The 27,979-nt window shown below is 34.3% G+C and overlaps 1 protein-coding gene across 5 annotated transcripts in view; it reads right to left on the reverse strand.

The window, feature by feature from the left end:
• Nucleotides 1-27,979, reverse strand: part of LOC105217141 (cytotoxic granule associated RNA binding protein TIA1) — a 192,988-nt gene that overhangs the window by 140,297 nt on the left and 24,712 nt on the right. For all 5 annotated transcript variants that reach the window (XM_054230209.1, XM_054230201.1, XM_054230202.1 and 2 more), the window contains exon 2: nucleotides 13,518-13,665. In XM_054230209.1, the coding sequence (XP_054086184.1) occupies nucleotides 13,518-13,665 (148 nt within the window). The remainder of the gene's footprint in view (nucleotides 1-13,517; nucleotides 13,666-27,979) is intronic.

Consider the following 27,979-nt stretch of genomic DNA (forward strand, 5'->3'; position numbering starts at 1 on the left):
CAACTACAGATTCGGTTTACGATCATGCACATACAAGTTATGAGTATAAAAAAGCTAAAAATATATATCATTGAAGATATTTTATATTATTTTTACTTATATATAAGTATATATATAACAGTATATATGTACATGTAATTGATGCTATATATATGAATAAGTTAGCATATAGCTTTATATGTATATATAGCTCACTCATGCGTTTCGTCCTCTTGCATGGGCGTGTATGCGTGTACATAATTTCTCCGACTCGGAGTTTTTGCGTATGTACATACTTATATAATATATATACAATATATAGCTGTGTGTAAGTATGCCAACAGCTGAGAAAATCGATTTCATTTTATATGCAACTCGACATAATCTCAAATCATGTAAATGCGGAAATTAAAGCTGAAACACGCACACATGTGAGTAGTTATTAGCCGTTTCGCTACTTAAGTTATTTAATGGGTTTTTTAGACACTTGCAATATTCAAATAAATTTTAAATAATTTAATTTTAAATTTGTAATATATTTTTTTTTTTCAAAATTGTACATACTGACCTATGAAAAATATGTATGTTGATGTCTTTGAATTGTTTAAATTTTGTACTACATAACTCAAAATTCATCTGTTACATCGCGATTTTCAGTGAATCGTTTTTATACAAGACAAGAAAAATAAGTATATAATTTAATAGCAAGCTTTTAAATAAATATTTTAGAATTTTGGAATTCGAAAATTAAATAAAATAAGCTGATCCGGTAGCTCATTTTCAGTTTCCAATTTTTTCTTTCAAGTGGATAAATATAGGTACTTTTGAATGTAGTACTTGACAAATTTTTTGTAAATATTTAAAATGAACTATGTATTATATAATTGAATTAGGTATTTTTAAAAGAAATTCAGGCAATTAGATTTTTTTTTTTTTGAGAATGGAATATTAAATTTAAATATTCCTAGCAAGGATATTATTTATTAATTATTATGTTTGAGCCAAATTATTTCAGCAAAGTCCTTCCTCTTTTCCTACCGAGAATTACCTAATTTATTATTATTTTTAAATATTTTATACAATTCAAACTGAAGAATTACCTAATTTATTTTATTTTTTAATATTTTATATTCAAAATATTCAAAAAAAAATTCTAAATAACTGAAAATTATTATTTTAGTATGACATTTGTTTCTAAATTTTCTTTTGTTTTTTTTTTCATTTATAAGCAAAGTCCTTCCTCTTTTCGTACCTAGAATTACCTACTTAATTAAAGTTTATAAATATAGGCCTATGGTGTATATATTGCTAAACTCTAGACGTATGTCGTCTATATTAAACTACAATTCGCCTAATTAATTTATTTTTTTCCAAAAAATTATTTTATATGAATTTTAAGAAATTAAAAAAATTATTAAAAAAAATGTTCTAAATAACTGAAAATTATTATTTTAATATGAAAATGCTTTTATCTATATTATAAATTTATAAAGTTTTTTTTTTTTTCATTTATCTTCCTTCTTCTTTTTCTACCTTAAATTACGTACTTACAAAAACTACATTTTCATTTTATAAATAAAGACTTATTGTGTCTGTACTTCCAAGCTCTGACTTAATACGTATATATTATACTCCAACGCCCCTAATTAATTATATTTTTTTACAAAAAAATATTTTATATTATTTTTGAGAAATTAAAAAAAAATAAAAATTCAATTTTTACTACATAAAAACTTTACTTTCAAAATCAATCTTCCGAGAGGATTGCATTTAATAGGACTATTTAAGATTTTTTTCTTTAGACCAGCGTAAGTTTTTTAGGCTTAATAACAACGTGAAAAGCTTGATTAAAAATATGAATAAATATTTTTCTATTATACTATTCTCATTTATAAACTTGTATTATTCATTTTTTCATTTTTCATATTCTTAATATTTTCAATTAAATTCTACTTACAAAATCCAGAATTTTTTTTTAATATTTGCTACTAGAAACCATTAAATTTTTATTATAAATAAAAGTAAAATAAACTTCAAGCATTTGTCATAAATTACCTAAGATTTCAGAACTTGCTTTAAATATTTGCTTTTTCTTACCAAGTGTCTTAAATCATATGTATACTGCTTGATTATCAACACGCTCATAGAATTTCTTAAGTTCCTATTTGCTTTAAATACTAAACCCAATAATTGTTTAAGCATTTAAGTCAAACTTTACATAACACTAGATAAACACACATACCTATAAACATAGATACTTACAGTAAAAAATATTAGCTTACTTAGAGTCAACTCATGCACTTAAATGGAGACTTTTTCACTTTCTTCGAGCCACTTCAAAGCATAAATACTTATTAAAGAAAATATGACAACAATTTCACTAATAATTTATATCTTTAACTAACTCAAACATTAACTACTTGAAATATATAATTTTTTCAAACACGGGAACTTACACTTTTTTCGAAATAATGTTTAAAACAATTTTTTTCTTGTTTTTTATTTTCCGCAAATTTTTGATTTCACGAAAATTGTCGCGTTTCAGCAAACTACACACTGCTATGTATACGAGTACACTTTGGTAATTTTTCAATAAGGTTGAAGTTGTTTTATTTTATTTGATATTAGAACGCTTTGTTTTTCTGCAAATCAATTTTTTTTATTTAATATTTATTTTTATGTCAAAAAAGGGGGACTTTTATTTCGTCGTTTGCTGCTTTTGATTTTCAAAATATTTGATAATATTTTTGAATTTTTTTTGTGTGTTGCGCTTTGGCTCTTTTAATGCTTGCTGGGGCTAACTTTATAGATTTGGTTGGTTTGGTGAGACTTTGCTTCAATTGCTGCTGCTTCTTCTCAAAAATTATAATAACAACTTAACGACAATGTAACGAATATCCTTTCTTTACGAGGACACAATTCAAACTGAATGCGAAGTTCCGAAGTCGCCTTCACAAATACTCAAAATCGCGAGGACAAAGCGTTGACGCTGCCAACCGCTAGTCGGCCGCTGTCAACGTAGCTGTCGGCAGCATGCAACACATCGTTTCAAATTCGTTATAGTCGCGGCGGCACATTCGCCATTCGTAGTCGCCATCATTAGTTGGCGGCATAATCCAACGGTACGCTTACGAGGAGCATGGCGCGAGTACGAGTCGCATATGCAATGTCGTTGGCAGCGACGTCGCTAAAAGGCTCGTCATCAACGTTTAAGCAACGCTCATTCGTTTAGAATCACCGTTATTTGGGGGCGGGGGGATAGCGTTGTGATATTGGCAGTCGAGAATATTTTTACGAATAGTACCATGCAGTTCGGTTGTGTTTAATTTGCGTTCAAATACTAGCTCTCTCTAATTGTACTCTGCTCTCTCAATGCTACGCTCTTCGAAAACTGGCGCTCAAGCAAGCGCAATCGGTTTTTTCGAATATTGTAAAACATTCCTTCAGTGTTTCGCATATTCTCGTTTGTACCATACGACTCGTGGCCTGCTGCCGAATGCCTGTGCTCATAAGCAGGTTTATGCACTTCAATTTCGTATTGGTTGCGAGTACTATTGCTTTCGTCGTGTTGAATTTTACTTTGTACTCGGTTTTCGAATACGCGAATGCTATTTCGAATTCGTAGTTGGTTTGTAACCTAACTAATAACGGTATATTTGATTTTATCGCTAAGCCGTTTTCGAAATGACACAAGTTTCAACTGTTATACAGAGTTATAGCATAATAGTTGTCGAAAAGATTTCGCACCATCACGTAAAATGGGTTTATGGAATGAAATGCGCACAGCTACTTCGAAATTCGAACATTCGAAATCAACTTATATTACTGTAGAAATTCATACGCGAATTGTACTGTTCCAATACAAGTGTTCATATATGAAATATAAAATATGTCTACGAACGGAATAATTTAAATTCATTAATTTATATATATCTGAAGTAATTTATAAGGGTCTGCGCAAGGGCCTAAGTAAATAAGCAGACTCAAAAAATTACTTCCTTTAAGTTGTTAAGTTTAAAATGTCAGGTTGAATCTCAATATTCTGAGGAATGGGACCTATATTTTAAGTGTGCTTCTATTCCTTCAAATTTCAAAAAAGAAATAACAAAAAATTAAATATGGAAGTAGATGTGTAATATACATGTTAGATAGAAAAAACAGTTTTTGGATCAACAATATTTGTGCAGAGATCTAAAATTAAACAAGTAAGGAAAGGCTAAATTCGGGTGCAACCGAACATTTTATACTCTCGCAATTTATTGCTATATTTTTATTAAGATAACACACAATTTGACCCATATATTCGGCATAAAGTCCAATAGAAAAACGGAAATCATCATACTTATATAGTATATAGGCTGAGGTAATTCCTGAACCGATTTCACTCATTTTCATCACCAACATACATTATATCTGAGAGCATATGCGCACTTAATTTGGCTAAGATATTTCACATATTAACCGATTTATAAGCTATTAAGCCCATAGTAATATCGAAAATCGTATAATTAGCTGTATGAGAGCTAGGGGAAGTTATGACCCGATTTTACTCATTTATGGTACAGTGACATACTATTAGAAGAAAATTGTTTCCTCTGAATTAAATTGAGATATCTGAGACATTTGCCGATATTTTCGGTGAAAAATTACCATAAGGCACCGAGTTCTTCATATTCCATATACCCGCTCACTGAAAAGTTATAGTCCGATTTCAACAATTTTTTCACAACTGATGCCACGGATCATATACAGTATTTGTGTAAAGTTTTATTTCGCTATCTTCATTGGTTCCTTATGTATATCTTATAAAGTGAAGCAATCAGAGGGAATTCAAAATTGAGTGATATATGAAAGTTGTCGTGGTTGTGAACCGATTTCGCCCATATTCCCAAAATTAAGATATCTTAATTTTTACTCAAGTTATCGCTTGCACGGACAGACGGATAGACGGACGGACAGACATCCGGATTTCAAATCCACTCGTCATCCTGATCATTTATATATATATATATAACCCCATATCTAACTCTTTTATTTCTTTGTGACACAAACAACCGTTATGTGAACAAAACTATAATACTCTGTGCAACATGTTGCGGGAGTATACATATAATATATGAAAATGCAGTCAATAAATATGTTAATTTCGCATTTTGAAACTGAGTACCCCCTGGCTTATATTATAAAGCCTAGATTTATTCAGAGATTCCATTTTCTTCTTATGTTTGGCACTACTAAAACCGTAGATCGGTCTGAGCCGAGAACACGAGAAGTCACGCTATTTGCACATTCCAAGTACAGGCAGGTGCCTATGTACTTGGTTCTTCCGTTGGATGCGTGGGCGCTCTGGGAACGACAAGGCCCAACCAACGCATTCTTTGGTACTCATCGCTTACTTGAACGACTCCAAAGATCTTGCAGATCTCTCAAATACTCCAAGTGCGTTCTTATCACGTTTCGGCATCGTCAATGTTTCTCCGCCGTATAATAGGACGATAATAATAAGACGCTTATAGAGCGTAATTTTTGTTCATCGAGAGATGAAACGATTTCTCAATTCTCTACCGATTCTAAAGTAGAACCTGTTGGTAAGCGTTATTCTACGCTTGATCTCCAGGCTTAGATATGGCTGACTAAATGTAATAAATACTAGAGAGTTGACATGAGATATACTGATTTTATGAATACACTTTTTATGGGGATTATTGGGATAGGATATAAATAGCCTGATCGCGTTTAATTACATGAGGTACAGAACAAATACTTGGCAACCCCTTTTTAAGTTTTTATTAACGGTGTCGAGCTCAAAACCTTTAAAGATAACCAAAAAAAAAAAGAAGAAATTGTTTATGAGTAATCCGTTTAAAATTTGGTTCCGTACGATTTTAGCCCACCCTTTTTTATTGACTCATTCATCCGCTACATAATTACCGATAGCCGACTACCTTATTACAATTTAAAGTGCAGTAACCGACAAACACAATCGCTTTCAATAATTTTGTGATCAATTAAATACGCCATTAATTCGACCACAAAGCCAATAATCCACTTGAACGCCTTGTGTAACACTTTTGTTTTCATCATACTTAACTGCCATCTAATTTGCCACTTAAGCAAGTCAATTGTCTGTTAGACTTTTCTCAAAGTGTATAAGTATGTGTATGCGGTTGCAGGTCTTCGGTTAAGTGCAGAGCAGCTGCAACACGCCGGGAAAACAAAAGAAATCCGCCTCACAAGTCTCAATGAAACCACAAACAATGGCGAATGCAATGAAATGCGATAAAAGACGAAGTGAGGCGAGTATTGAAAGTTGATCATCAAAAGCGCGCAGTAAGAGACCGCAAAGTAATTAAGACACAAGATGCAGGACAAAGTAAGCGGCGTATAAAGTAACTGTAAGTGAATTTTACACATTTTACATACTTCTATGTGCTGATGCAAAGAGGTTGGTCAATAAATAGTGGAAAATAAAGAGTTCTTAAATCCTAAAAAAATATTTTTTTACACTTTGTCCAGAAAAAATTAATATGTTATATAAACAGACACACGATACATATGAAGAAGTATTAAAATATGCACTGAAGTATGCCACGCCGACATAAGCGCACCGTTGCACGCACAGTTACGCCTGCAAACAGCTTGTTGCATTATATGGAATACAAAAATGCATTGCCCCATCTCACTCCTACTCAGACTTTTTCACTTCTTTTTGATATATCTTTATACGCCTGCACTGTATATTTCAACGGCGCAAGACTCAGTCGTTTGTCTGCTTATGTCTGCATGGGGTAAGTGGCAAGTGCATGTGGCCGTAATGTTGCACGCATGTCTTGTAAATGCAGGCTCGGTAATGCCATCCAGCTGAGGCGGCACGCAAATGGAATACGAAGGATGCAGGCAGGTCTACACGTCGATACGTGTGTCCTTTGTACTTGTATTGATATGTATTTGTACATTTTATTACATTCAAATAGGTCTGCTTAGTTGTTGAATAAATCAAAAGCTTTTGACTTGTTACATAAAAAATGCGTTGCGAAAGTGAAAGGGTTGTAGAAAGTGCGGGTCGGGTGGGAGAGGAAAAAGTGAATTTATATATTTACTTAAGCATATATGTACATAAGAATGCAATATATAAGTTATAATGAGTATTCTATTGAGGTTAGTTTTGTTCTTCTTCATTGTTTTTAAAAATGCTACAGTCACCCGGCGAATTTTTTCACTCTAATGTTATCAATAAGATTGTTCCAAACCAAATAATTTTCAATTGAAATGAAACAGATGTATGCAGTTTCCATCAACAGTTGCGAAATTTTGATATTTTAATACTAATTAAGTTATTAAACTATAAATATATTAAAAAATTCCATGACGATGCTTCGTTGGGGTGTTTTGTTTTGGATATGTATTTGTATAATTTGGTCCCATATTTTCGCAAATGAGGTTAGAAGGAGGGCTTTAATGAAACATCAATTGAAAGACTTCACGTTATCATCTTTTGCTTGCTATCTTTGATTTCACAAGCCTCTTTTGAGTTCAACTTTACACCACCAAGAGCGTTCGCCATGGACAGGAACAGGTCGTAATCACTTGGCGCTATGTCCGGGCTCTGAATCTTCGAAACCATTCCTCCGCAGTTCGAAGTGATAGAATACCATACCCCAGAACAACATTAATCTGACGGAACTTTTCTCTATCGGATTTGCCTTTAATGATGGAAAACTTTAAATATCGCGAATTTCGGCTTTATTAAACTCCATGATTACACGTCTATAACTGTTTAACTGTTGAACGCAATATCCAAACTAATCATGCATAACGTCGTTTTGTAGGTTATGTCAAGACCTTTCAAAGATGTATAGTATGGCCAGCTAGGAGCACTGTAGCGCTTTATACATAGCCGCGAAATTCAAAAGACAAAAAGTCGGAAGGGAGATATTTGCCAACCTAATATCCATATGTGATTAGAAAATGCCAATCGTACCGGGCGTATACGTTACTTTCGAAAAAGCAAATATGAAAAGCTTTATAATTAACTTTATATTAACTACTCTAACTGCAAATATACACATATACCTAGATAAACACAGTTTACTTTGCTGATGTAACACATCTGATAGGGCTACACATTTTTTCTTTGGCTCTATTTACCATGCACTTTCCATACTATTTGATAAAAGTTACAAAAATTGTGAAAGGAAATGTCCTTTATTCCCAAATTTTTGGAGATCCATTAATTAATATTCATACTTCATTCTGACAGAAGATAGTGAACAACTAAATGGTATATTTCGAATCGGTCGTATATTATTTTCTGGTCATCGGTACATAGTAAACGAAAAGACCCCCAAAACGGTTATTTATGGTATTTGGTGTTCTAAGCAGAGAACTTAATAGAGCGGTAGCTATTAACTAGCGCTGAAAGTAAACGTATATTTTTAACAAGTATGCCCTTTTTGGAGAATTTTGGAGCCAGTTTATATTGCATTTTGAGTGTGAACAATACTAAGTAGGTTTTTGAAATTTTCATCAAAAAAGTTACTATATTGAAATAGGGCTGTGCTGGAAAGTGTGATAAAAAATTTAATCGACAAATGATCAGGATAGTCAAAATATCATTTCATTAAATTTTTTCGATTTTCTTATTTTAAATAAGTGTTCCATGAACAACTTTTTGAGATCCTCACAACTCACTGTTTAAAATCATTTGAATATCATTTTAGCCATATGATTATTGAATCAAGCATTTTATGCAAAAGTCCATGATCTGTGATTGATAATGATTGATGATTCACACGCTTTTTATAATCTATTTTTGAATTATATAAAATTTTTAGTATTATTTTTGATTCACCTTTACAATCAGCTTACATTTGCTTTATTTTATTTCTCAAAGTATAACAGATTACTGGTACTGAGTATTTGTTAAAACTTGGAACGATTATGAAACATAATTATTATGAATAGCATAAATAAAAAAGTCAAGTTATTATCCTGAAGCAAATCAAAACTAACTTTGATTAAAACATACTATATATTCCATTTTCGATATCTCTTTTCTGTACATTATTCGAGATCGGCAAATGATATATAATGAATATGCTTCATAGCAACAAAAACCGTTCGAAACGTCCCAACAATAGTAGCTCAGTCAACATAAATGTACGGTAAAATCATCCGTATGTAGCTAGACTACAGTGAGTGCGGGTGTTAGTGGTAGTGTCTCAAATATTGCCAGCTGTTACGAAATTGTTTCAGCTGTGGGTATGAAATGTCGACGCTATGAAAAATTGTACAGATTGCTTTAGTGACAGTTTTGATTGTCGGACAACGGCGACAACAACCGCAACAGCAACAGCAAAAACAACTGCAAGAGTGAGAGAAAGCGGGTAACAGTATCAAAAGCAGCAACAGAAAAAGCTCTAGCAACAATACATACATATAAACATACACAAATAATAGCCTTATATTTGTGACTGGTCATGGATTTAACAAAGTTTCGTCGTTTAGCATTTTGCTCGATTTCCGTTTTTTATGCTTTTTTCAAACAAAGAAGTTTTCGCGTGTGAAGGGAATAAAGTAAATAGCACATATAGAAATTTGTAAATATGCATGTTTGTTTGTGTGTGTGCATTTAAAATATTGCCATTAATGTGAGTGCGGCGCGCTGTTTTGTGCAGAAGATGACAGCATAATGCAAATAAATCACGAATTATGTCATTCACGCTACTGCTCACCGACTGGCCGTCACAGCGAGCGCGCTGTCCGAGATTTGTGTTGCAAATACTTCTTTGGCGAAAGTTGGCGTTGACACTTTTTTTTATACAAACATATGTGTGTATGTGTATGTGTGCATAAATAAATGTAAGTGCATAGAAAGTGGCACATGCAACCATGAAATTTCCTTTTCATTTCCTTTCGTTTTCATCTAAAGCACTTTTTTTGAGTTTCGGTCCTGACTATTAATTATATGCACATGTTATTTCCGCTTTTATTTGTTGTTATTTCGTATTATGCTTAACTGCAATATTTATACATGCATTTGGGAGCGCTAACGTTATTTCGTAATTGATTTATCAGAATTGATGCGATATTTTCGATTGACCAAATTGAATTTATTGCACTATTTGGGTGTAAATGAAATTAAGATAGTGAGCTTATGTTTATGAGTATTTTATGAATGCAGTGAGTTTTATAATTAAAATTGTTGCGATAAGGAAGGTAAGGAAACACCTTAAAAAAGCTTTGAATGCATTGAATTTGGTGGTGATCATATAAATGTATTTACTTTAAATCATTATTGTAAGAGCGGCGATCCATATGCGGAGGTGTATCTCTTGTTACTGTTGTACAGCTTTACTCAGTGGTAAGCTAATAAGTGGTTTTAGAGACTAAAAACAAGAGTATTTTTTATAATATTTTTTTAATATATGCATTCATTTTAACAATTCAGCATATCAAAGATACATACTTGAACAATTTTTTGTGAAATTTTTAGTAAAATAAACCAAACATATTTCGATAGTAAATGGATAAATCTAGTTAATGAACGAAGGAAAAATTTGAATTTGCGACAGAATTTTCACCAAAAAACTCACTTTTTTGGTCAAATTTTGGCATACATTGGCTCGAAAGAATAGTTGTAATAGCAGTATTGAAAAATCCTTCGTTCATTAATTAGATAATGTTATTCCAAAGATGTGTGCAAAACTTGAACGTAATCGCTTCAAAACTTTTTAAGTTACCGTGTCCAGCGACTTGAAAAATTGAAAATAGTTGAAATCGGATAATAACCACGCCCACCTCCCGTACAAATGTTAGGTTAGGAAATAACAGAAGGAAGCTGCACTCAGATTTTTTTACAAAATGGAAAATGGGTGTGGCATCGACCACTTATGGGTCAAAAACCATATCTCAGAAACTACTCGACCGATTTGAATGAAATTCGGTATATAACATTTTCTTGACACCCTGATGTTACGGGTGAAAAATGGTAAATCGGTTTACAACCACGACAACTTCCCATATAACTCAATTTTGAATCTTATCCTTCCCTTTATAATATATACATAAGGAACCAATGAAGATAGCGGAATAAAACTTTGCATAAATATCGTATTAGAGCTGTGCCATCAGTTGTGGAAAAATTGTCGGAAACGAACTTTAACTTTTCAAGGCCTCAGATATCGAAGATATCAGCGCCTAAGATAAATTTTAACCGAAAATAAGGGTAAATCTCTCAGATAATTTAATGTAATTCAGAGGAAATTGTTTTCTTCTAACAGTGTGCCTCTGTACCAAAAATTATTAAAATCGAGTGATAACATCTCCTATCTCCCATATACCTAATTATAGGTTTTTCAAAATTACGGTGGGCTTTAATCTACATATACATATGTATTGGTTAATATGTGAGATATCTTAGCGAAATTAAGTGAGTGTATAGTCTTGAATATAATGTACCTTGCTGGTGAAAATGAATGAAATCGGTTCAGGAATTACCTCAGCCCTCATACACTATATAGGACGATTTTCGTTATTGTTTATGCCGAATTTATAGGTAAATTTGTGTGTTATGTAAATGAAATTTCTTCAATAAATTGCGAGAGTATAAAATGTTCGGTTGCACCCGAACTTAGCCCTTCCTTACTTGTTTTGGATAATATTTTGAACATTTTGCACTTTTTAAGGGGTTATATACTATTTGTGGGGTTGAAACATTTTTAATGTCATATTTTCAAAATGTATACTTTTAAAAACATCCTCCAAACCCTTCGTTTACGAATGAAAGAATACTACAAACAAACAGTTCTTTATTCGTTCATGTATTTCAGATAGGCTGTTCTTGATTTATCGTACTCACCGCAAGCGTGTATAAAAACGAGGCGTTACCGAACATGGGCCATGTACGACACAATTCACCGAATTTTCTAATAAAATTTTTTCTACAAATATGTCAAAATATTTACTACTTGACATTATGAAAGTCGTTTGGAAATTTGTAATGTAAAATACCAAAAAAAAAAAAAAAATGCCAAAAATTGTAAATTTCCACTTGGCGAAAGGTATATAAGACAAAAAAATGTTTTAAATTTTTGAAATTTATTGGAATGAAGATGTTTCTACCCGATTTATTGAATTGGTTAAGAAAATGTGTTGAGCGTATTGAAGTTGAGTATGTACTTTTATAGTTGCAACATGCTGGGTTATGCTTTTAGCCCTCTAACGTTATTCTTTTGTTTAAAGCAAGCTGTACTCAAACATATTAATTATTTACGGATCTATATAGATAATGTTGTTATAGCTATTACCTAGAACTTGATTGAAGGGAAAAGCTTAAGATTAATTACCATTGATGTTTTTCTAGCAAGAAGCTCAAAAAATTATATTTTAAGGTATATCCGAAGTTGTCTGCAACCGAAATCTGGTCGGCGTACTGTTCCATGTCGTCGACGTATTTTAGTAATGACATTTTGTTGCACATGGAAGGCGATTCTGCTCCAAGTAGATGAAAACTGGAGTGAATTCGACGAAAATATCTGAGGAGTAATTGCTGGAGAGAACTCTATCAAATACCAACTATTTTAGAAGGCATCAAGCACCGCGCAGAGAAGAATGAGAAAAGTTGAGGAGATATCAGGTTACTTCTCATGGCAACAATCGATCATACGAACTGAGGTATATGATATGTAGAGCGTGAAGGAAAATTTCCCCTCATAAGTTCGCCTTGGCGAATGTAAATTCAATCACTAAATTATTATTATTATTATTAGAAATATGCAAAAACTGCTAATTTAATTTATAACGCTCATGGTACAAATCAAATATGTACATATGTATCTCTATTCTTGTATCTATCATTGCACGGAAACATATCTCCATAGATAAGGACACCAGACTTTATTTGAAGATGAATGAAACTCTTATCCCAACTGCGATGCCCACTAGGGCAACATAATGTAATATTAAAACCCGTTCATTCAATCACTCTACAACGGAGTATAATGTTTGTGCTCTTACAATACTAATACACACACACAGTCATACATGTGTATGTACTCATTAAAAACCAACGCAAATACGTATTCCATGTTTTACGCACAAATATTGGCCCTTAACCCGAAATAACCCACGATTACCATATGGTAACGCAAAATTCAGACCTTTCTGTTCATAAATAACTTGAAAATCAAACTATAAGACTACAAACTACGCTGGTTTTTAGCATTTTCCGGATAATTTAATATTGAATATAATGAATCGTAAAAAAAAATTAATTTTCGTGCTCAGGGGGCCAAAATACATGTGTGTATTTCACTTAAGAAAAATCTGAAACGTAAAAAGTTCTGGGCAGTACCGGGTTAAAAAAATACCACCCTTCCACCAACAGCAGCTATAACAACCACCAACAGCTAAATAAAGCAACACACACACACATACATACGAAGGAGCGTACGTACGTTACATTAACAATTTCGAGTAGAATTGTTTGTACTTATAACCCTACTTAAGGTGCAAATAAATTTACATGGCATACTCACTTTTCACCTCAGCTGCTTCGTTGCTCGCTTCGTCAACATCACCGCCATCGACACCGTCATCCGCTGGCGCTGTCAGTGTTTCACCCCAATTGTTGTTGCGTAACAACGCTGTTTCGAGTAGCGGAATGTTTGTGGGCAATTTTCCATTCTAGAAATTAAAACAAATAAGAAAATGGGTAATGAAAGAAAGTTATGAAACATTTACAATTTACATTGCAGTGCAATGAATATATATGTGTGTGTGTGCACATACACACACGCACAAATTTTCATATAAATGATTACTTGCTACTACGCAAGATGCGATGGAAATGTATAATACTAAAATATGGAAGAAGAGTTGTCCACCACGCTGTAAAGGGTGTACACTGGAGAGTTCGTACCTTTTTTTGGTATATTATGATACTTAAAGAATTTAGTTTGGAATGAAACCAGATCTATTGCGCAGGAGCTTATATAGATTTGGAACAGCAACGAATTATTAACCTTACATTATGGTAAGGCCTGAACTTTAGAAAAATTTTTATTCTGTTTTTTTCTTTTTTTCATTTTCACTGAATGTAATATCTTAAAAATATTCTCTGAAAAATTTAAGTTGATCCGGTAATTACTTTTCGAGTTATTCGACAAATAGCAAAGAGCGCTCCGACACTACAAAACGATAGTGTGAAATTTTAATGATTAAATGATTTTTGAACTGGTGACAACTGTAACTCGAAAACCGCTCGGTAGGATTTAATGAAATTTCTATAGCATCATCCTGGGCCGGTTTGAACGATTTTGTTTTTTTTTTTCGTTTTTTTTTTCGCTTTTTCCCGAAAATCTAGAAAAATAATCTTGAAGCCGCCATTTTGTTAATTTTTGAAAAAAAAAAAAAACCTTCGATCCGGCCCAGGATTATCTATTAATAAAAATATTTTTTCTTATCCTATTGATTTTAGATGAATCTACAAGGACTTATGATTGTCACCGCAAGGATCTATTTTTGGAACTGGGTCAACACAAACAGCTATAACTTTGGAAATTACAATTTTTTTTTTAATTTTCGCGACTTCAAGTCAAAACTTTGTGTAATAATGCCACATTATTACTTTGGTAAAATAACATGATTTAATAGCAAAAAAATTACTGAAAATTTTAATGTTGTCGTGTTTCTGACTACCCCTAACCCCTTAAGAGTTATAACTCAATTATAACGAATTCAATTTGGAAACGTTTTAATTCAATTATTTTTATTATTTCACTCCTTTTAGTTCACGGACATCATAGAGCTATCTTTATTCAAATTTGGAGCAATTAATTTAATTTAATTTAGAGTCAATTAATTTAACTTAATTTTAAGTCAATTAACTTGATTGCGTTAACGTGGTATAAATTTAGTCAACATTTCGTCATTTAACTAATATTTAATCCATAGCGAGGCACCCTAGTACACATCTAGATATTTCCCCCGACCAAAAACTTCTTTATATGAGGTCATAAATAGTAAATGTGATATATATACCTGACTAGCTTTTGCGCTGAAATGCATTGCTCATCCCAAAAACATCGGCAGATTATTCGTAAGAAACGCAAAAAGAGATATATGTACATGCCTTATGTTTGTTAGATAAATTAGAGAAATGTAGTGTTGCAACGCTAGTACTAATTGAAACATTAAACTTCGTTAGGGTCATCAGGAGTATCAACCATGCATTTGCAAATATGTATGTGTGAGTAAAAGTGAGAGCATATGTAGTGAATAACAGTTGGTTGACTATCGATATGTAGAAGCTATAAGGCAACGATGATCCTTTAAATATATCCAATGAATGAAAGTCTGTAGGAGATCTTGTTCTTGGGTTCAGCAAATAGATTCTAGCAAATTTTCGTATCCTTGAAAAGCATTCATTTCTTAAAAATATCGATTGTCTAGGACTAGATTCGGAAAAATACATATGTATGTATATACAATGATTCCCAAAAGTTATTATTCGATTTTCAGATATGCTTTTGTGCAGTCTCCTTTTTCTATCATGTTCTTACATTTAATCAAATAAAACCTCGGTGACAAATGTCACTAGATATAAATCTGTCCCGAATAATAATACATTTTAAGCTTTCTAAGCTTTTGGGCGCATTTCTGTTATTAAAACCATTTACTTTCATTCAAATCCTATATATCTTTTGCAGAAGTACCCGGAAATTCTCATTTTAAATTTTCCCGCTGAGAATATTTCAAAAAAAAAAATTTCCCAAGTTGCCCCAACTGACAGCCACTATTCTGTCAATTTTTATTGTTATTTAGTTTGTTTACGGCGTCAAGTCAACCTTTTGTGTGCGTTGCGAATTTTACTATGGATAAAATTATGAAAAAAGAGTTTGCGTGAAATTTTGTGTTTCAACCATGTTTACGATTGGTATAAATCGTTCAAAGAGGGGCGAGAAGTAGTGAACATTTTGCCACGTTCAGGACGGCCTTCGATCTCTTCAACTGCAGAAAACGTCGACGAAATAAAGGAAATGGTGCTCGAAAATCGTCATTATAGTTTGCAGCAGATAGCCCAAATAATGGACATGTCTCATGAGACCGCTCGGCATATTTTGGTTGATGTTTTAGGTATGCGAAAAGTCGCAGTGCGATTGTGCCAGATGTGAATTTTCTTCAAAAAGTCAATCGCAGTAAGGTGGCTGAAAACATGCTTGAACGCGTAAATTCCGAGCCAACGTTCATCGAACACATTATAACTGGTGACGAGATATGGGTTTTCGAGTACGACATGCAAACAAGTCTACAATTATCGGAATGGCGCGTCAAAAATGAGCCGAAACAGAAAAAACCCCGCCAAAGCAAATCGAAAATCACAATGCGATCATTGTGATCGAGTTTTTGAATAAAAATTCAACAAATAGCATAGAACAACCACCGTACTCTAAAGATATGTATGGTCCCATGTGACTTTTTCCTCTTTTCCTAAACGTAAATTACCACTTCGTGGAACCCGTTTTGAGAGCAATAAAGACATCAAAACTAGTTCGCAACGAGAACTGAAGGCCATTTCGGAATATAGCTTTAAAAAGTGTTTCGATGATTGGATTGTTCGTTGGAAGAAGTGTTTTACCTCAGAAGGGACCTATGTATTTTGAAGGAGATATAATAAATTTAGATGATTGATAAGTTGTTTGGGTATCAGCTAAAGGGTTATGGGTTAAAATTCAATCTTGTTCACAATTGTTCACACTTAAAAGTAGCTCTAAGGTTAGCACTGTAATCCATAATTAAATATTATTTCTGATCATCTTTAGTTAAATTATTTGGTTACTCAAAAATTTCGAAGAATCCATAACTACAGTGAATCGGACACGTATCTACCTTATTATCATTAAATTTAAGAAGAAATAATGATTTTCGCTTATGAATCGTATTAAAAACTACGAAAAACTATTTTAATTTACTGTTTATTAAACTTGAGTTCTTCCTGCAAATAACTCCTTAAACGCATTTCCTTTCTGTGAATTCAATTCAAATAGTTCAACAAAAACTTCCAAAATTATAATCAACCAAGCAGATGCTGTTATAAATTAAAATATTTCACATTTATTTAATGCTTTGATACCGTTAGCATAAAACAAATACACAAGCAAGAACAACAAAAAAACTCAAACACTTTGATTCACTGGGTAACAACCGCTAATAACGTTAGCAGCTGTTAGTGACACAAAATAAAACGAACACACACACACACGCACAAAGCATAACTGCATAAGCGAAATGAAGTCGGAGAATGAAATGAAAACAAATAACCGAAGAATGCAACAGACAAAATCCAAATTGCTCAATAAACAATTTTCATTTGAAATGAGGGAATACGAGAAATGAAATTTCCAAATAACAAACAAAAGTTAAACTATGCGAAAATGAAATAGAAATGGAATAGAATCGAGGGGAGTTGAATATAAAAACAAAAACAATAGTAAAAACACTAAATAATATAAACAACAAAAGCACATGGCAAATGGCAAATGACAATGGAAGAAAGCTAAATTAGTGCGTTGCAGGAAGACAGGAAATATGTTTTAGGTCAAATATCTGCAATGGCCAACCGCAAACGCCCTTCAAACGCCTGCTCATTTGTCTACGAAGGACACACACGCACACACAAAGAAGCGCATATAAATTTATCAGCAATGTAGAAGGAGACGAGGAGCCAAGGAGACGCGCCGAGCGGCAAATGAATTTGGTTAATGTGCACATTACTCGAGTTTATTAAAGGGCGTGTCCTGCGCTAGCACATTCTGTGTGAAATTTTTATGTGTCAACAGACAAAAATAAAAAAACAACACTAACAACAACAAACAGAAAATTAAGTAAATGACACACAGCAGCAGTGCAAAGGACAACAACAATTAAACACACACACACATCCTTAGTAATTCACACACACACACACACTCATACTAACGCATAATAAGTACATTAGCAATAGCGAGCAGCACATCATTGCCCAATGTGACAGCACCACAATTAAAGACTTGCTCGCACAAACAGTTACCTTGGGACACAGTCCGTTATTTTAGCACGAGCAGGACAATTGCGGTCAACCACAAGAATTCAACAAATTAGAATTTCGATGAAATACACTATTACCTTAGTCAAAGTGTGTTTCTGTATATGTATGTGTAGTGTAGCATTCAAGGAAGTAGTGCAGTAAGCAACAAGCGCAGAAGACAAAATACAAAACCAAAATAAGCCAAAGCAAAGCAGATGAGACGCAGCAAAGTCAGTGTTGATAAATAAAGGGTAAATGTTATGCTTTGTTGTTGTTGTTTTTGTTGTAATAAAAGCTTGGTGGCTGAAGGTGCAAATGTCATTTCCGTGTTTCACCAAATTACGATTTCTTGTAGTATGTGCGATGCTTATTTGTATTCAACTGAATATATTGCCTAATATGTGCGCATACAATAACCTTGCGGTAAGTCGGTGAGGCTGTGGTTGATTCAGTGATATTATCATTTTAGAATATATCTCTGACTATCAGTTTTCCCACCTTACAGTGAACTTATGTTTCCACAGAAATATGATTTGCATGTATTTTATCAGAGTCTTTTATCAGATGTAATCCCAACTTCTTCTCTGTAACGATAACTAAATTTCCTTATCCTATCTAAGGTTCAAAAGAGGGTTCTATTGTGGAAGATTTATATCTATATATAATAAAGTTATGATTTGATAATATCGAAATTGTATAAAACCACCTATATCCACTGATATCCCCTTAAGAGGCCATACCAGTGTGACATTTTTTCGATTTTTTTATTTTGCTTATTCGACAGTTTATACTTTCAAAAATATCTTGTGAAAGCAGTAAGGTTGTATCTTGAATAGTTTTTGAATGGCAGCATTCTAAAGAGTGACCTCTCGCAGGCCTAAGCCGCTATTGTCAAAATTTTAAACACGTTTTTCTCGAAACGAAAATCGCCTAATTTTTCATGGGTTACACTGGTATAGCCCCTTAAGCGGTCAAATGTTTTCATATTTGTATAAGAGTATAAAAGTGAAACATTTCAAAAGAAATCGAGTCAAATTTAATTCTTACTCATCTCAATTGTCAATTCTCTATCGTTCATAGGGATGACTACACATTGGGTGAATTCAGCTATGTAAATCACTAAATTAGAGTACTGTTTGTATTGAATAAGCAGACATTGGTATTAGAGTTGATTTAGCTATATTTCGGATCATTATTATATTTATTAAACTCTACTTTTACTGACATTTCTGTACTGGCTCGGTAAACGTATCATTTTCATTCTTGATTAGATCTAGATTGTATATAATAAGCTTGAAACAAAGTTTCATAATATAGAGAAAGGTTCCCTCATTTCTTTTCATTAGCTAATGTCATGAGCTAGTCTATGTACTATATACTTTTAGAGTATATCTATTAGGCTTTGATAAACCAGGACTTCAAAGCAACTGATAGCTAAAGCCTTACGAGAGCATTTAAAATAAGACATAGAATATTTTAAATGTCGAAAAATGGTTAAATTATAGATATATTTAATCTATACAACTATTATAAAGAGGAAAGATTTGTATGTATGTTTGTAATGAATAACTGCGCCGATTTCAAAAATTATTTCACTATTGGTAAGCTACATTCACCTTGAGTAACAGATGCTATATTTATTACTAGAATCTTAACTTTCTGGAAATAGTTCCCAGGTGAGGGTATCAAAAAGACTCCGTGATGGAGAATCTTAATCTGAAATTGAAAATCGTCTTGCAAGTCATTCTCTTCGCAGCGCAATCGGATCGAGTAACGAGCGCTCGCAGCTGCTTGCTGAACAAAATTTCAAAACCTCCCAAGTACGCGTTCGAGAGTCGAGTGTAGCGGCTTGACGAACAAAATATTAGAAATATACAAGCTCGCACTAGGGCGTCGAACTCTGAGCGTTCCCAACGCCTTCATAATCAGAGAGAAAGACAACGGACATCAAAGACTAGAGGTCGTAATCAAGTTATAGCTCATTGCAAATAAAATATAATTTCATGTTCGAATTTTCTTCGTTTTACTTTTTTAAAATGAAATTAATGTACATACATATGTATGGGAGAGTATGTGTAAGTATTATAACTTTTGAAATGTTTGTTTATACCCGTGTGAAGCCGGAGTGGTCTGCTGGTATTTTATATTTATAGATATTTTCATTTTTGAAATCCAACCTTTCCAAAAATAATTTAATGCATATTCTTCTCAATTTCTATTAAATTATTTTTGCTGTTTTATAAGTCACTGAAAGCCAACTATTTTCAATGTCTCCTGCATGAAATCCCTAATTGTTGCTTTGCACTCAGCGAAAGTTATGCACTATCTAAGAAGAAAGCTCTCTACTAAAAACAAAAACCTGCTCTTCTTCAGTTTTTTTTCCCTATGATACAGAACAAACATGCAGCCGTGGGACTAATAATGAGATTTGCTTTTGCCACAAAGACAGTTATAGCGACGCTTAATTTTTCTTTCACATATATGTATGTAATAAAACTATACTACAACAACACTAAGGACAATAACAATACTTTTATTGTTTCATGTCCGGTGTGTAAATAAAATAATCAGTTGGGGTAAGGACAGACAAATAAACGTAATTTTCTGTTTGCTTGACTTCTCTCTAAAGAAACACAGAATTAAAGACTGCTGGTTTACTATAAAAATATATAGAAACTAACAACAAAACATATTATTACATAAATATAAGAAAAAAATATATGCAAATAACTGTTTACCATTTCCGTAATTTTGCCGGTATATCCAGCGATGCTAAACCACTTGGAACTCAGAACACGGCACTGTACGTTCTTAAGTAAGTCAAAACGGAAATGCCTTTAACGGCACACATGCGTACGTCTGCGTAAAGAGGCCAGTCGGCCACACGCACGCAAATATGCATGCGACGAAAGCGACAAGCGTGCGAACTTTTTGAGCGACTTCAAGCAATAATTCAACGTCAAGTGACAAAGGAGGAGATATGAGCAAACAGTATTATGGCGCGGTGAATGTAACTGTAACGGTTTACGGGTTTTAATCACGTTTTTTTGTTGCTTTTGGTTTTACACTCGCACTATGATTAAGCAGCAGGAAGCAGGCAGAAAAAGTGAAAAGCATAAGGTAAATTCCACATAAAAGTGACCGCAATGCAAAGACACACGCAGCCATGCAATTTAAATATGAAGACATGCATTCACACATATGTACATAGCTTGCCATATTAAGCGTAAAAGTGTATGCGTAGGTAGAGCTGTCTTTAATTTAATGTTCAGCGTTATTTCACTCATATGACCCTCATAAGTTTAAGTGGCGGCTTTTAATCAAAAAATGCGGTAAACGCAGCGTCTGATTTATTTACATTTGTTGTTCTTTATTTTTTGTACAACAAATTCACAGTCTAACCGCACGCATGCTTCTTTAATTGGCCTACTCTTCTCTATATTAATATTAACACTTTTATTGCACAGCACACGTGTCGGACGCTTGAATCAGACCTCTTTTGATTAAGTAAGTAGCACAAAGGTGTATTCTGTTAAAGCTAAGCAAGCCTTATAAACCTGGAAAATTTAAATTAATATTAAATATGAATAAAAAGAACTTAAGTAGTTAAATTCATTTTGAGATTTTAGCTCTTGAAGGGGCTTTACCCGTGTAACCAATGAAAAATTATGCGATTTTCAAAGAAAGTACTCGATCGAATCTTTCGAAGTTTTTTGAACATAATAAGGCATATTTTGAGCTACATTTTAAGACTTTTTTTTAACAAAAATATTGAAAAATGCCGGTGTTGTTATGGTGCCGAATGAGTAGCTGAAACAAAACAACTCAAAATGATTATTAAATTTGTAGGTATATCCTATACAATGGCCTACGATTATTGAAAAATATCAAAAAGTAACAAAATGGCGTAGTTCTGAAAAATAAAATTGGTTTTTTAAGACCAAATTGACATTTTTTAACAAATCAAAAGGTAGGTCATTGTGTTGTAAGTATATTGGTTGGAAAATATCTCCCTTCCGCAACCTTCCATCCGAGCTCTCGTAGCTTCTGACGAGTCATCAACGAAGTGTGTGGTCAGGCTTCGTCCTTTTGGAGCACTACACCCTTCCTGTGGGCCAATTCTGAACACTTCTGGTCGATCTCCTGCTTCAAGCGTCGGGCCATATGGGAGCAGCTAATAGTGGATGATTTCCTTCCAATTCCACCAAACACACAGCAAATCCTTCCTGGCCGTCAATCCTGGCTTGGCTACTATTTGGGACGATTCAAAGGCCTTCGACCACGACCGTTTTCGCTTGATATTGTCGTACGTTAACCATTTTTCGTCGCCAGTCAATATCCACTTCAAAAATGGGTAATTCGTTCCGTTTCAGCAGCATATCGCAGGCGTTGATTTGGTCCAGCAGGTTTTTTTGCGTCAAATCGTGCGGCCAACAAACATCAATTTTTTTGTGTATCCAGCCTTCTGCAGATGGTTTAAAATGGTTTGGTGACTAACTCCTATCTCCTGGGCGATATCACGAGATACCACATGCCGATCTAACTCGATGTTTTCAATGATTTCATCGGTATTCGTCGTCACAGGTCTTCCGCGGGCTGGCTTATCCATGATGTCGTTTCCACCCGCTCTGAATCGTCGAAACCATTCCTACTTGCAGTACGATGTGATAGAGTATCATCCCCCAAAACACCATTAATCTCACGAAACCTTTCTCTAGCGAGTTTGCCTTTAAAATAGCCATGTTTACACGTCTATAACTGTTGAACGCACTATCCAAATTAATAAACAAGCGTCTAGCGTCGTTTTATAGGTTATGTCAAGACCTTTCAAAGATGTATACTATTGCCAGATAAGAGCTCGGTAGCACTTTATACATAGCCGCGAAATTAAAAAGACAAAAAGGCGGAAGGGAGATATTTGCCTACCTAACATTAAAGAATACTCTGTTTAAAATCGATCGGTCAATTTTTCGTTGAGTTATGATGTCAGTAATTTTGAGAAATGTCGTTTCGAGAAAAACGCGTCTAAAGTGTCGGTAAGCGGTCGCTCTTTAGAACGCTGCCATTCAAAAACTATTCAAGATACGACCTTTCGATACGATACGATACTGCTTTCACACGATATTTTTGAAGGTTTAAACTATAAAATAACCAAAAAATAAACAAGTAAGGAAAGGCTAAGTTCATTTTATACTCTCGCAATTTATTGAAGAAATTTAACCAATACATATATGCGGAATAAAGATCATCGTATTTTTGAAAAACCTATAATTAGGTATATGTGAGCTAGGAGAAGATACTTTTGAAAAACCTACAATGAGGTATATGGGAATGTTATGACCCGATTTTAATAATTTTTTTGGAACAGAGACACACTATTAGAAGAAAACAATTTCCTCTGAATTAAATTGAGATTTCTGAGAGATTTACCCTTATTTTCGGGTAAAATTTATCCTTAGGCGCTGAGTTCAACATGTTCGATATCTGGGGCCTTGAAAAGTTATGGTCCGTTTTCGACAATTTTTTCACAAGTGAAGCCAGAGATGATATGCACTAATTGTGTAAAGTTTTATTCCGTTATCTTCATTGGTTTCTTATGTTTACATTATAAAGTGAAGGAATAAGATGGATTTCAAAATTGAGTTATAAGGAAAGTAGTAGTGGTTGTGAACCGATTTCGCCCATTTTTTGTCCGTATTATCAGGATGTCAAGAAAATATTATATACCTCATTTCATTTGAATCGGTAGAGTAGTTCCTGAGATATGGTTTTTGACCCATAAGTGGGCGATGCCACACCCATTTTCCATTTTGTAAAAAAATCTGAGTGCAGCTTCCTTCTGCTATTTCTTCTGCAAAATTTAGTATTTCTGACGTTTTTCGTTAGTTAGTTAACCCACTTGTAGTAATTTTCAACAAAACCTTTGTATGGGAGGTGGGCGCGCCAAGGAATATTTGTGCCAAGTTTCGTCAAGATATCTTAATTTTTACTCAAGTTACAGCTTGCACAGATGGACAGACAGACATCCGGATTTCAAATCTACTCGTCATCCTGATCACTTTGGTATATATGACTCTATATCTAACTCTTTTAGTTTCAGGTGTTACAAACAACCGTTATGTGAACAAAACTATAATACTCTCGTAGCAACTTTTGTTGCGAGAGTATAAAAATAGATTTCTTGAAAATGTCACACTAATATAACCCCTTAATCTTTTATTGACGGCTTCTTAGTTTTAAGGTTCTTTAATTATTTTAGATCTTATCGATTTCTGCTACTTGGGCAATAGTTAGTTACTCTGATATTTTCGAACCTCAGATCGGGATTTCTTTCGATTCCGAATGATAAAATCGGGAATAGGGGAATTCCGCGGCTCGAAAGTATTAACTTCCGTAATTGTAAGAGCCTTCGGAGTGAATCGCAAAAGATGAGGTACGGTTCTTACCCTTGCCAATTGTCTCAATTGTTTATTGATTTACTTTTAAGATTTTAAATCTAACATTAGTTGGCTCTCAACAATACATGTGATCTAGCTGGAACCAAAATACTTAATTTTAGAAGATTTTTAATGGGCTGAAGACACTTCATAGATATGTATATTATTGAATATTAGTTATCTTTGCTTTTTTATTAAAAAATCACAGAATTATGCGCATGATTCCTTATTGTCAGTTATTGTTAGTCGTTAGTTGTTATGACTAATACCTAGTTCTCATCCTTTAACACTCATCCATGAGATATATTCAAAATTATCAGTGTTTAATTAGATTTTTCTTGGAATATTTTCAGTGTTTCTTTTCATTTTTCGAGCTCAGTTCCATATCAGTAGATTTAGTAACAATTTTGAAAACTCAATTGTCTACATTAGATCTCAGCTCTCGAGTTTTTCGTGGGTTACGTTATGGCAGTTCTTGCATAGAGTAATACATTCATTGATTGGCTCTTTTATATTCCCAATTCTTCGTTCTTAATGTTGAAAACTTTCTCCTCTTTAATCTTCCATACAACCGCAAAATTTAAACGAGAAATTTAAAAATACACACCTATTGATGACAAAGGCTTTTCTGAAGTTACATAAGCCGAATCATGTAACTTGTTTTGCATTAGCTAATAATGTTGCATGGGTAGAATGCGGTACATTACTATTCTCAAACATTAATGTGAAATTGATGTAAATAACCGCACTAATAGCCAATCACATTTCACATTATCGAAAACTTTCAAATGACCTCTATATGAACTTCGTAAATGTTCGAGGCTTGGTTTGGTCTTTTATAGCGGCTTGATTGCTAAATGAAGCCGTTAACATTTGCATATTTTTATACAGTTTTCCAATCAACAAGCTCAATTCGAACGGTCCACTACGGTTGTATTCAATTAGCTCGAACTTTTAATGGGCCGTTAGTTGTTAACTTCAAAAAGGGGCGTAAGTATGTTACTAAATGTTTCTGGTAGGGGTTTAGGGGCTATTTTAAAGAAATTGTTGTTATTTTAACTAGCACAATTAAGGTTACTAAGAATTGTCGCAGTAGAGTGTATTGGGTTCGTAACTCAGATCTGGAGAACACCTGATACAGTACAATTAAAAATGTACATGACCTTCGCGTGGTAATTTAGTAAAACAACATATCGCGATACAGATAGAGCCCCTTCTTTACCCTGCGTTATTTGAAATCATAGCCGCAAGCCAGCCATAAGAGAGAAGGGTCGGTAAGTTGAGACTACTTCAATGCGCTGGGAAGACTGAGTTCGACCTTCTTCAGAGAACTGCTTCCGTTTGCCCCTATTAGCTCGAGACTTCAATATTAAGTGCATCTAACAACTTTGTGCTAACACTTATTAGGTTGTCAAATATCACTTCTTTTAAAGTTGTCCTTCGTTAAAGGCGATTCCGCTATAGAAACGTTCCGTGAGATTAATGGTATTTTGGCGGATGGTACTCTATCATTTCGAACTGAGGAGGAATGGTTTCACCATGGATAAGCCAGCCGGCGGAAGACCTGTGACGACGCATACCGATCAAATCATGGATAACATCGAGTTAAACCGACATGTAGCATCTCGTGACATCGCCCAGGAGATAGGAGTTAGTCACCAAACCATTTTAAACCATCTGCAGAAGGCTGGATACACAAAAAAGCTTGATGTTTGGGTGCCCCATGATTTGACGCAAAAAAAAAACCTTCTGGACCGAATCAACGCCTGCGATATGCTGCTGAAACGTAACGATCTCGAGCCATTTTTGAAGCGGATGGTGACTGGCGACGAAAAATTGGTGGTCGAAGGCCTGTGAATCGTCCCAAACAGTGGCCAAGCCGGGAATGACGGCCTGGAAGGTTTTGCTGTATGTTTGATGAGATTGGAAGGGACTCTTCCACCTTGAGCTGCTCTCATATGGCCAGACGCTTAATTCCACCATCTACTGCGAACAAGTGGACCGCTTCAAGCAGGCGATCGACCACAAGCGTCGTTGATGACTCGTCAGAAGCTAGGGGAGATCTGATGGGATGCCCTTGGTGGTGTAAAGTTGAACTCAAAAGAGGCTTGTAAAAAGTGGCTGTCCGAGTTCTTCGCAAATAAGGAGGGGGGCTTCTACGAGGGGGGTATTATGAAGTTGCCGTCTAGATGGAAACAGATTATCGAACGTAATGGAAATTTGACAACCTAATATATGGCTAGAACCAAATCATAAGAAACACTAGAGCTGATGAGCTTACAAGAAAATACACTCTTCAGGCTGGGGAACAATTGTACTTCCGTTCTTCATTCTCAGCTTTAATACAATAACTACACTTGGACAATAATTATATGATTCAGCAGATATCGCTAATACAGAATGCTCTGAAACTCTTGATAATACTAGTACCAATTAGTACCAACAAAAAAGAAATGTAAAAGACTATACTAAACGGAGATGAAAGAGTTCCAGCATTAGTGTGCGCACATTTCACTGACAATCAACGGAATGTAAGAAGTGCCACTAACACTAAACCCATGCGATAAAAGCCAGTGCTTGCCTGAAGATTAAATATGTCATGCGAGGCCTTTCGATGCAGACATACCAATCTGCAGAACGCACGACTGGCCATTTAGGCAAGAAGACAGAATAATGGAATTTTCGCAGCAATAATCCCTTGCATTGCGCTGGCGGAGAATGCCAACGATACACAGCAAACAGCCACCATTAGCCACATTGCAACGTTCATAATTCGCAATTGAATTCGTCGCATTGTTGCACACGCATGCGACGCCGGTGACATATCGGCTACGGTACCGCTATGCTACCGATGCAACTGATTGCTGGTGTGAGTGGCAGGCGGAGGAGATAGTGCTGCTGCTACTAGTAGATTATGGCATAAAAAGGCAGATACGCATTCCTTTTGTAGCTGCGCCATAGCAGTAAAGGCAAAATCGTGTCACACACACACACACATACTACATTCGCATGCGTATATGCAAGTATGTTGTTCGCTTTGCATGTTACGTATACGCCAAGTACACGCGTATAACAAGCGGCAATGAACCGAAAAACAAATGCAGCCAATATTCAAATTGACTTATTGTGTTGTTGTTGTTGCTGCTGTTTGAATGACTGAAGTATGCAAGTGCAGCAGCAGCTGTGGATGCCAACCTACCTACCAACTGGTACAGAGACCGCTTTGTCTTTCATATCAACTCATTCGCCTTGTTTGTGTTTATTTGTTTGTCATTTGCATGCCTTCTCGCCAGCCTCAGTCTGCATGCTTGTGTGCCTCGTAAGTATGTTGTTTTATATTATGTAGTATTTTTGCATATTTTTCAACAGCTTCCTTTGTTTACAGACTGTTATCGAAAGCAACACACAAACACACAGGCACACATATGTGCATAGGCAAATGAAGTAGTGCTCGTGCATTGCACTTTTTATTGCCTCATAAAACTTTCAGATGCAA

Source organism: Zeugodacus cucurbitae, chromosome 2 (genome assembly GCF_028554725.1).
Source record: "Zeugodacus cucurbitae isolate PBARC_wt_2022May chromosome 2, idZeuCucr1.2, whole genome shotgun sequence".
Lineage (NCBI taxonomy): Eukaryota > Metazoa > Arthropoda > Insecta > Diptera > Tephritidae > Zeugodacus > Zeugodacus cucurbitae.